General features: G+C 42.5%; 1 protein-coding gene across 2 annotated transcripts in view; it reads right to left on the bottom strand.

Moving 5' to 3' along the window:
• Positions 1-12,563, bottom strand: part of st3gal5 (ST3 beta-galactoside alpha-2,3-sialyltransferase 5) — a 30,122-nt gene that overhangs the window by 12,894 nt on the left and 4,665 nt on the right. For both annotated transcript variants that reach the window (XM_034690220.1, XM_034690218.1), the window contains exons 2-4: positions 6,154-6,270; positions 857-977; positions 186-395 (exon numbers count right to left, since the gene is read on the bottom strand). In XM_034690220.1, the coding sequence (XP_034546111.1) occupies positions 186-395; positions 857-977; positions 6,154-6,185 (363 nt within the window). In that variant the 5' untranslated portion in view covers positions 6,186-6,270. The remainder of the gene's footprint in view (positions 1-185; positions 396-856; positions 978-6,153; positions 6,271-12,563) is intronic.

The raw sequence follows: 12,563 nt of genomic DNA, 5'->3' as shown, positions 1-12,563 counted from the left end.
GCGGTTTCTTGATCGAACAAAGCAAGTGAACAAAGCAAGTGAACAAAGCAAGTGAACGACGTGAGGATGGAACTTTAGAGCTTTGAGATACAGCCTTTGACTGCGTCCACTTGTCACCTCATCAAGAAGTTGAACAGATGTCATTAAACCACTCTCATATCAGAAACAGAGACAGATGTATTCACCTGCTGCAGCAGCTCCTCTACTCTGCCGCGGAAACCTTTGAACCCAAACGGCGGAGAATACAGAAAGAGGTCATCATTGAGCGGCACATCTTTCCATAAGAAGGGCCGAGTCTCACTGCTGCTAGCGGGAAGTCGAGCTAGCAAGCGCCGCCTGGTGCTGCTGGGACGACACGGACTCTCCAGAACTCCTTGAACATGCTTATGCACCCGCTGCAAGAAAAGCAGAGCAGACGCAGCAGATCTTTGAGTTAATACCACAGACTGAAGCCCAATGAAGACAGACCTGTAATGAATTTGTACAAACTACTACAGGTTAGACTAAAACACATTTCTGATGCACTTTTACACAGACAACTGTCCAGAGTTGACATGTAGGTATTCAACTCCATCCAGTTCATTTCAGATGTATACAATGTTTATTGTGTCTGCAGGAAACATGTTCTCATCCTAAATAACCTTAGCAGAGTGTTTCTGCTCTGGGGACTGAGAATGTGTCTACATGTGTTACATGGCTCAAATGTTTACTTCATGATAAAAGAGAGGACTGAAACATGGACTACAAAAAGAAACAAAGAGACATGGTCATCTTTTGATCCATGCCAGTAGAATATCTCTCTTTTTCCAGACAGCAGACATGAAAGCCAGAGAGCTGATCCAGAACTTAGTCCCACCTTTTTATGTGCAGGGCTGACGTGCCACTCCAGAGGTTTGTTGGTCTTTGTCTCCATCAGCGGAAGAGAGACCAACACCAAACCAAGCAAACCTATGACCATACACAGCACCAACACACACCTGGAAACACACACACGCACACACACACACACAAACACGCACACAGGGAAGAAAGCTCTTTGTTAAGATACATGTTGAAGCACAAGTTAAACTGATAATTTTAAACATATATCAAAAACATGTTTGAACACGTGTTCTAAAGATCATCATTCCTCCTGCAGGTTTTACAAGTGCCACTCCTTCACTTAGAATTAGCACATCTATTAATTAAAATTGTAAGTGACAGATCATCTCCTCCAGAGTGTACACATGTAAGAGAGTTCATGTGTCAACAGTCTGCAGGTGATAGAGCAGAGATAAATTACAGCAGCACAACAGCTGAGGTAACATTTGACTGAGACTAATCCCCTCAAACTGGTTTTCTGAATGTTACAGTATTTGCAAGGTTACAGCAGCCTCACACTGCTGTCACCTCAAGTCCTCAAAAGTTGTCCCGACTGTGGGATCTATTCATGTCAAACATTGTATTCATCTTTAGAGGTGCTCTTCTTCCTGCTGTTACATCCGTTTCCTTCACTGTCAGCTCACACAAAGCTTTGCAGTGAGAAGTATGTGTATACTTGGTGTGTACTTGGTGTATACTTGGTGTGTACTTGGTGTGTACTTGGTGTGTACTTGGTGTGTACTTGGTGTGTACTTGGTGTGTAATTGTTGTAAGCAGATAATTGCAGACCTACTGGTTGTTGTTGCTTTTATGTTGTGGTATAAATGGTCAGCTCTCTCCAGAGTAAAATGTCTACAGGTTGACTTATGACCATAGACTGCAAATAAAATGGACAGCGTTGCTCCGCCTTTTCCCGTTGTACGGTTTTGAAGCCAAAAAACCCTGTTCCAATGCGCATCCATTGTGCAACCAGAGCCAATTTCTGTGGTTGCCACGGTAATTTATGTGTTGGCACGGTAACGAGCTCCACCCTTCAGCGTAGTGTCACAAGATCCTATGAAGTTTCTCTCTACGGCAGCTGTCAATCAAAGTGAACCTGGAAGTAAAACCCTGTTTTTTAAACTCTAATAACTAACGAAAAAGAAACTTTGCAGAAAAAAAGAGGCCTTGAACACAAAACAGTCAAATAATAATTACATATAACCACAGCATACGGATGTGAGAAACATTTGTACCACGTGTATTTATTTTTTAAAGTTTGACTGCAGCCCCATTCAAATGAATGGGGGAGAGAGAGTTTTTGACCTATACTGCAGCCAGCCACCAGGGGGCAGACGCTTTGGTGGAAGCTTCACTTCCTGCTGAGCAAGCTACACCCCTGATTATGACGGATCCAAATCTTATCATGGTCTCTAGATCGACTGATGCTCTGCCTTACTCTTCAAACACGACGTTGGTCATCATTGCTGAAACCATATAATCCAGGATCATGAACACACAGCCTACCTCTGTGTTTTTATTGAGCAGCTGTTAAAGAGTAACAGCATTTTATTGCTCTAAAACAAGGCAGAGAGACGTTTAGTTGAAAGACTGATTTGTTTATTTGACTTTATTTCAGACTAAGTCTAAAACTGGTACTGTAGCAGCTTCATTTGCAACCTGAAAAATAAAGGTGCAAACATTCAACCAAACACTCAAACCCCAAACTCAGCATTCAAATCCCTTCAACATCTGGGGATCAAGCTCCAGATTTTATTTAAGACTGACGCACAAAAGAGAGCTCGTCTGACTTTATTGAAACCAGTGTTTCCCCTACCATTATATATATATATATTTTTTTTTTCCCATTGCTTAGCGCCGCTCAAGTTGCTGCTTGTTGCTGCAGCTCTCTCTTCGTTGTTCTTTTTTCATATCTGTTTAGTTCTCTTTGTATTTGGAGCCTGTCAGGACTTTTAATGACTCATTTGTTGGCCATGGACACCAAACTGGCTACGTTTGCAGTGGTGTTTTTACTATTTTTGTTCCTGTATATGTCCAGAGATCCTGTGTAACCATGGTCGCATTGTTTACATACGAGATCAGCTGTTAGCATCCCGTAGCATGTCAATGCTAAACGATGCTAGGCCCGATGTTCCCTGCGAGCTGAGGAGAAGGAGGCAAGGACGACGTGCTGGTACTGAGGTGCAAGCTAAGAAAAGACGACATGGACCTGTCCTTCCACCCCGCTGTGGTGATATGTCTTTAGTATTTGACTGTTTTGTGTTCAAGTCCTCTTTCTTCTGAAAAGTTTCTTTTTCGTTAGTTATCAGAGTTTAAAAAACGGGGTTTTACTTCCGGGTTTCCTTTGATTCACAGCCGCCGTAGAGGGAAACTTCAAAGGGCACACAGAGTCTTGTGACGCTACGCTGTAGGGCGGAGCTCGTTACAGTGGCTTCACCAAGCGGCAAACTCCGGTCTCAAACGATGAAGCCAATGCGGAAGTGATATAAACTGCAATACATCGAAAATCCGCTTGAGGCTGGCTGCAGAAACACCGGAAACCACATAGATATGAATGGGAAAAAGACGATCTTTGCAGCATTAATAAACATGTTTACAGCCTGGTTCAAAAAACGTCTTGGCCCTACAACGCTAATCTCTCTAATGGCACACACTGTACGGCGGGTGAATGTTTTTCTAACATGACGGTTAAGAAGATATTAAGATTATGAGTTTTGCCCAAATAAGGACATGACTGACGTGACTCCCGGTCGGGAACACACAGCCATTGGCTAAGAGACTCACACTACGTCACACTCTGCCCAGTTGAGTTCCGCATTACCAATATGGCTGCTGCCGTCGATTGGCTTCAAAACAGCGTTCAGGAACAGATGGGTGACGTCACGGATACTACGTCCATATTTTATACAGTCTATGGGCTTCACAGACTCAATGGCGGCGCCCAGGAATGGGATTTTTGGGCTTCAGAACCGTACAACGGGAAGAGGCGGAGCAACGCTGTCCATTTTTATTTACAGTCTATGGTTATATCACCTTCTTTTTGTCACTTGATAAAAATACAGAGGACATGACCTCGGTGTCCTCCATGGTAGTTAGGGCCCTGAACACACCTACATTTACACACAGATGAGCCTGCCATACTAGTTATCCAGATACCAAGTTCTCAGGGCACTCATCAGGCAGACGCAATCATATGAATGGAACGAGTAAAACAACATGTGGGAACATGCAACACAAAAGCAAATGGAGCTCGTAAAGACGAGAGGAGAGGAAGTTAAAGGTTCTGAGTGAGACAAACATCAGAAGGGGCCTCATCTACATCTCACCCATACTCCTACTAACATTAACCTCTGTGGAAAGAGACGTCACATGGATGATAAAAATCAGTCACGTGAAAGAACAGAAGAGAGGAGCATGAAATGTAGAAGAGTTGGAACCTTCATGTGCGGGCGTTTCAGTCGATCTGGTGGCTCAGGGGAGTCAGCAACACATGTCAAAAGAGGACACTATGGTGCACTGTTTGATCAGCTGTCAGGGTCAGAGCACCACGCCTAGCTCAGACTAGAATCAAACATTACTCCTCTTTAGATTTCAAAGGCTGTGCATGATGTTGTTGTTTTTTTACAGATGTTTAAACAAAGAGAAACACTGTCAACATGACGACTTCAACATGTTCTTTGGACAGCTGCACTGAGTCAGTCTTCAGCGATGACAAGTAACGGCCAAATTCAACCAGATCCGTTTCAGGTCCATCTCTGATCCGTCACGGCATTGGAACTGGTTTCTATTCTAGTCAATGAGTTAACTTCCACTGGATCTGGTCGGAGGCAACAGAAGTGTTTCCCCCTCTCTGTGAGTCCATCTAAACACTTCACTCTAGTTCAAAAGTATGTCTTCCTCTCTCCAACATATCATCATTTCCATCATGGTTCATTTTCTTGTGTTTGATGTATCCTCTGTTGACTTCCTGCCTGAGCAGCTGATCTGATACTGAGCGACAGACATACCTCTTCATGGCACGCTCAGAAACACAGAGCCAAGAAGACGCAGTGCTTTCCAAAGGGGTTAACACTTTGTTTTCTTCTGTCCTGTACTCTAGAGTTTTATGTTGTGACTGCCCATGAAGGAATGACAACTTTTAGCAGTAAATACTCTCAAAGCCAATACATTATTATTACAAAAAAGCAGCTGTGCAACTCTGCTGGTCATACCTAAAGTCTCTAAAAGTAGTATGGGAGGTAGAACCTTCAGTTATCAGGCCCTTCTCCTTTGGAATCATCTACCAGTCAGGGTCCAGGAGGCAGACACCCTCTCTACTTTTAAGAGTAGGCTTCAAACTTTCCTTTTTGATAAAGCTTATAGTTAGAGCTGGATCAGGCTTGGACCAGCTCTTAGTTATGCTGCTATAGGCTTAGACTGCTGGGGGAACTGGTGCACTGACACACAGGGATCCTGTCTCACCCCCAACCCCCTCATTACTTACTTTAACTCTACCTGTCCTATTAAAGTTACTAACCATAGACCTTTCTGGAGTCCCTGAGCTCCCTTGTCTCGTAGGTTCCTCTGGATCTCTGCTGCTGTGGACCTGCCAGACTCCAGCTGCTACAACTACTGCTGTCCGTCTCACCACTATCATCTCTCTCTCTCTCTCTCTCTCTCTCTCTCTCTCTCTCTCTCTCTCTCTCTCTCTCTCTCTCTCTCTCTCTCTCTCCTCTCTCTCTCTCTCTCTCTCTCTCTCTCTCTCCTCTCTCTCTCCCTCTCTCTCTCCCCTCTCTCTCTCCTCTCTCCCTCTCTCCTCCTCTCTCTCTCTCCCTCCCCCCCTCCTTCTCTCTCTCCTTCTCTCTCCCTCTCTCCCTCTCCCTCTCTCCCTCTCTCCCTCTCTTCATCTCCCTCTATCCCTCTCTCCAACACGGTCTCAGCGGATGTGTGTCTAACATGAGTCTGGTCCTGCTGGAGGTTTCTGTCTATTAAAGGAAGTTTGTCATTGCCACTGTAACTTGCTAAATGCTGCAAAGTGCTCTGCTCATGGTGGATTAAGATGAGATCAGACTGAGTCCTGTCTGTAAGATGGGACTGGATCTTATCCTGTCTTGATGTTGGGTCTTTGTTAATAATAGAACATAGAGTACGGTCTAGACCTGCTCTGTTTGGAAAGAGTCTGAGGATAATGTTTGTTGTGATTTGGCGCTTTATAAATAAAGATTGATTGAAGAACAGTAAGGAACAAGTCTAATGTGACAACCTACGCTCAAGATATCAGACAGAGTCTTGGTGTCGTCATGAGATAATTACCTGTGTGCAACCCATCGTTTAGGAAGTCTCATCTTATTCTCGTACACAAGGGATTCTGGGAAGTCCTTTTGGTTCTGAGCTGAAGCCTGAAGCCCTCTGGCTCTTAGGGGCGGCGTCCTGGAAGCAAACAGATGGTCAGTTACACTAAAACCTACAACAGAATGCATAGCACTGCATTTACACAAATACACATACACACATATAACACACTACACACTATGTTGGCCACCCTCTCATCAGATCTGTTCCCCCTCCTCCTCTCCCTCCTCTTCCTCCAGCCCTGTTTGTGCCTGGATCAGACATTTGTGTCCTCAGACCCCTCTCCCATGCCCGTATCCCTCCTCATAAAGGGAATGCACAAACCAGAGTTTATAATTACCTGTAACCCTGACACCTGTAGCCCTGACAAACAGTCTGCTGTCCTGTACATTAACTGTACTGTCGACTCCTTAGGTTACAGCCTGGATTGTGACTGAACACTGCTTTTGTGCACTAATTTGTCCGTTTAAAATGTGAAAACATATCTTAATCTAGTTTAAAGCATTTTTAGTCCTCCTGTATTAACCACTTGTTATGTTCTCTACCTCAGATAGCAGTAGAAGCAGAATATATGAAGGTACTGTTTGATTAAAGTAACAGCCTCCATCTGGAATACTGTGAGTATTGAGTTGGGGATGGTGAAGTATTTATGGCCTCAGGAAGTGAAATATTAAGATACAGAGGTCTTCAAGAGCTCAAACTGAAGCTGACAAAGTTGGGCAGTTTCTTAGATACAAATGAAGCCGTGACATTGACCTTATAATGCTTAAAGTGACCATTTATCAACCATTTACATTATCATGCCGGAGCATTTTTTTAAAAAGAGGGTTTTTTGGCCCCTTAGGACCAAACGGCCCCGAGTTGAGAGTGCTCATTATCATCTTGAGATGGCCCGAGGTATTTGGGTCTTTGACATGGCGTGCATATTTTTGTGTCCAAATCAAGCAGCAACCTCTGGTCTCAAAATATGAAGCCCAAGTGGAAATGTTATAAACTGCAATTCATCGAGAATCCACTGGAGGCTGGCTGCAGAAACACCAGAAACCACATACACACCCATTCAAAGAGGACGATCTTTACAGCAGAAATAAACATGTTTACAGTCTGGTTCAAAAAACGGCTTGGGTTTACGTCGCTAACTTCTCTCAGCACACACTGTATAGGGGGTGAATTTGTTTTCTAACGTGACGGTTCAGAAGATATTAAGATTACAAGATTTTGACCAAATAAGGACATGACTGACGTGACTGACAGGCGGAAACACAGCGGCTCAAAGCCCGCCTCTTTAAGTCACACTAAGTTAGGTTGAGTTCAACATTTGCAATATGACTCCCACCGACGATTGGCCTCAAAACAGCCATCAGGAACAGATGGGTGATGTCACAGATAATACGTCCATTATTTATACAGTCTATGGTCCGAATCCAGTATTTTCTTTTGAAATAATTATGTTGAAATGCTGAGCATTTCAACATATTGTTCTTCTACTTTAAACTTATTATGTTGAAATGCTGAGCATTTCAACATATTGTTCTTCTACTTTAAACTTATTATTATTCAGCTTCCGTGACCGCTTTCACAGCCTTCAAATTTTGACCGATTTTAACCGTTCAACTTTTAAACTATTCAGCTTCCTCACCATTCGCAGGCTATATCTTTTCACATCTTCAACCCTTATACTTTTTGAATTATTCAACTTTATTCAACCTTTATTTTAACATTGAAACAGATGGGGCGGAATCTTCAAATCCACTTCAACTTCTTCAACTACTACAGCTCATAGCTTCAGCATACTTTCACTTATAGACTCCATTCAAACTTTAAACTGTTCACAAGACTTTCAGCTATCTACACTTGTTTCACTTTTTGATACCTTTCACAGTTTCACAGATTTCACTGTTCAAAAATTCATCAAATTTCAGCTCTTTCCTCACTTTAACATTGGTGTGTATGGGGTGGAACTCTGGTGAGCAGAGTGAGAGGTTCAAAACTTAGAGTGGGCAGGCTGGGAAAAAAATGGGACATGGCCTCTGGAAAAATTGCCAGAAAATCCACAAATCTCACTCCACATACACAAATAAGACATCAAAACGTTCCCTGTCTTCTCCTGCTTCTGTCAAAGAGGTTACCAAAGCAAAAGATTGTACCGTTGAGCCAGCAGGTCACCAACTGTCAGAGAAAGACTCTCAGCTCGGCCATCTGCCGTAATGTTAAATATTTCTGGAGGGCAGCACAAGTTTCACTTTTCTTAACTCGCTGCCCTGACTACATTTCTGACTGTACAGACATGAAAAACACATCACTGTGTTCATCAGAGTCTTCTGATGCTCATGGTTTGATCCTTTTTCTGATAGCTATTACGGTTATCGCATAGTGTTGGTATTTGTAGACCCGAATTTAGTCCATGAATCCCATTCTTAATCAACTGTCACACAGCAGTTACACAGCTGGTCCCATCACAATGGAAACAGTTAATGACAGTTGGACACAGGTGATTCAGATGACCTCATCAGTTCTGACTGACACAAAGGCTGTTTCCGAAACGGCCTGCTACATACTACTTACTAATGTAGTAGGCAGTAGGTATTGCCTACTACATACTGCGTTTGAATTTAGTATGTAGTATGACTGTTCTGTTCGATCTGTCATGCAGCATGCTGAGCCAGACGTCGCTGGATTTCCGGTTTCGGAAAGCGGAAGTAAACAACGGCGAACTGATAAATAAAAAGCTTATTTAGCATCCATTTCTGATTTAAAAAGTTAAGAAGTGGTTTATATGTAATTTGATAACTTTCACAGCACCCAAAAACGAATTTCCCCCCGTCAAAAAATAAGGAAAAAGAAAAAGCAGAACGAGCGCTGTGCATTATGGGAAACAGTACGCGAGGCAGACTGGTCTGATGCATGCTGAGATATTTTCCCGAATCAGTAGACATCCGGGGAGTTTTGGCTTACTGCAGATTTTGCTCTTATTCACATACTACTTACTACATACTGAATTTTGGACATATCAGTACGTACTGCTAGTATAGTAGGCGATTTCGGAAACAGCCAAACACACACACACACACAAACACACACAGGTGATTCAGATGACCTCATCAGTGAGTGACAAACACAAGCACGCATGCACACACACACACACACACGCATACACACACAGGTGATTCAGATGACCTCATCAGTGAGTGACAAACAGAAACACGCACGCACACACACACACATACACACACACACACACACACACAGGAACACAAACACACACATGTACACACACACTCTCTCTCTCACACACACACACACAGGTGATTCAGATGACCTCATCAGTGAGTGACAAACACAAGCACACACACACACACACACACACACACACACACACACACACACACACACACACACACACACACACACACACACACACACACACACACACACACACACACAGGTAAGACATTTCCATAGTTTGTCAAGCAGTTTATAGCTGCTACTACTTCTAACACTTCAACTTCTTTTTAATTTTTCCTCTTTATTCACTTCTCCTTTTTCACTTCTTCTCCTTTTTCACTTCTTCTCCTTTTTCACTTCTTCTCCTTTTTCTAGATTTTACCACTCCTTCACCTTTTTCCACTTCTACATTTTCCACTCCTTCGACTTCTTCTCCTTTTTCCATCCTTCCACTTCTTCAACTTCCTCTCCTTCTACATTTTCAAATCCTTCCACTTCTTCTACTTCCACTAATTCAACTACTTCTACTACTCTTCCACATGTTCAGCTGTGTTTCACAGCTTTCAGCCTTCAGCTTCAGCATTTCAACGCATTTGCTTTCAGGAAATGCAACCTTTCTAGTTATTTTTCTTCTTCCGTGACCGCTTTCACAGCCTTCAAATTTTGTCCGATTTTCACCGTTCAACTTTTAAACTATTCAGCTTCCTCACCATTCGCAGGCTATATCTTTTCACATCTTCAACCCTTATACTTTTTGAATTATTCAACTTTATTCAACCTTTATTTTAACATTGAAACAGATGGGGCGGAATCTTCAAATCCACTTCAACTTCTTCAACTACTACAGCTCATAGCTTCAGCTTACTTTCACTTATACACTCCATTCAAACTTTAAACTGTTTACAAGACTTTCAGCTATCTACACATGTTTCACTTCTTTGATACCTTTCACAGTTTCACAGATTTCACTGTTCAAAAATTCATCAAATTTCAGCTCTTCCCTCACTTTAACATTGGTGTGTATGGGGTGGAACTCTGGTGGGCAGAGTGAGAGGTTCAAAACTTAGAGTGGGCAGGCTGGGAAAAATATGGGACATGGCCTCTGGAAAAATTGCCAGAATATCCACAAATTTCACTCCACATACACAAATAAGACATCAAAACGTTCCCTGTCTTCTCCTGCTTCTGTTAAAGAGGTTACCAAAGCAAAAGATTGTACCGTTGAGCCACCAGATCACCAACTGTCAGAGAAAGTCTCTCTGCTCGGCCATCTGCCGTAATGTTAAATATTTCTGGAGGGCAGCACACGTTTCACTTTTCTTAACTCGCTGCCCTGACTACATTTCTGACTGTACAGACATGAAAAACACATCACTGTGTTCATCAGGGTCTTCTGATGCTCATGGTTTAATCCTTTTTCTGATAGCTATTATGGTTATCGCATAGTGTCGGCATATGTAGACCCTAATTTAGTCCATGAATCCCATTCTTAATCAACTTTCCCACAGCAGTTACACAGCTGGTCCCATCACAATGGAAACAGTTAATGACAGTTGGACACAGGTGATTCAGATGACCTCATCAGTTCTGACTGACACAAAGACACACGCACACACATGTGATTCAGATGACCTCCTCAGTGTGTGACAAACACAAACACACACACACACACAGGTGATTCAGATGACCTCATCAGTGAGTGACAAACACAAGCACGCATGCACACACAAACACACACACACACACACACACACAGACACACACACACACACACACACACACACACACACACACACACACACACAGGTGATTCAGATGACCTCATCAGTGAGTAATAAAACACAAACACACACACACACACAAACACACACACACATACACAGACACACATACACACATAGGTGATTCAAATGACCTCATCAGTGAGTTACAAACACAAAGACACATGGACACACACACACACACACACACACAGGTGATTCAGATGACCTCATCAGTGAGTGACAAACAGAAACACGCACACACGCACACACACACACACATACACACACACACACACAGGAACACAAACACACACATGTACACACACTCTCTCTCTCACTCACACACACGCGCACACACACACACCCACCCACACACACACAGGTGATTCAGATGACCTCATCAGTGAGTGACAAACACAAGCACACACACACACACACACACACACACACACACACACACACACACACACACACACACACACACACACACACAGGTAAGACATTTCCTTAGTTTGTCAAGCAGTTTATAGGTGCTTCCACTTCTAACACTTCAACTTCTTTTTGATTTTTCCACTTTATTCACGTCTTCTCCTTTTTCACTTTTTCTCCTTTTTCTACATTTTTCCACTCCTTTACCTTTTTCCACTTCTACATTTTCCACTCCTTCAACTTCTTCTCGTTTTCCACTCCTTCAACTTCTTCAACTTCCTCTCCTTCTACATTTTCCAATCCTTCCACTTCTTCTACTTCCACTAATTCAACTACTTCTACTACTCTTCCACATGTTCAGCTGTGTTTCACAGCTTTCAGCCTTCAGCTTCAGCATTTCAACGCATTTGCTTTCAGGAAATGCAACCTTTCTAGTTAGTTTTAGTTTTTGAGTTAAAAGGGACATCTAAGGTTTGAAAATGTCTTAGGCATCACTTATTAGAAACAATAAGTAAACTTGAAAAGCATCTTTTTAATGAACTACGTGTGACCGCCTTGAAGCAGGTGACAAGGACATGGAGACACCTAAAATAAAATGATGGTTAAAAACAATACAACATGCATTAGATGATGAAAATATGATTTACACAGTTAGGGATGATGTGGAAAAAATCCATAAAGTCTACTCTGAAATCAGACTTGGTAGAATGTACAACTTCATTCACTACACCAAAGATTGAAGGTAGGGATGGGCATTTAAAGACAAAATAGTGTTCCATAATCATTGGCATCTATTCCACGATTATTCCAATAATAGTGTAGTGATGTGAGATTCAGAAACGGAGAAAATTGCCACCACTGTCCCTAATGTTTTCTTCTTCTTTTGCTATTTAATGCAGTTAGCATTCTTCTTCTTCTGTTATTTAATGCAGTTAGCAAACAGCTTTAAGACGC

Source organism: Notolabrus celidotus, chromosome 8 (genome assembly GCF_009762535.1).
Source record: "Notolabrus celidotus isolate fNotCel1 chromosome 8, fNotCel1.pri, whole genome shotgun sequence".
NCBI lineage: Eukaryota > Metazoa > Chordata > Actinopteri > Labriformes > Labridae > Notolabrus > Notolabrus celidotus.
This window is presented reverse-complemented; position numbering and strand designations above follow the sequence as displayed.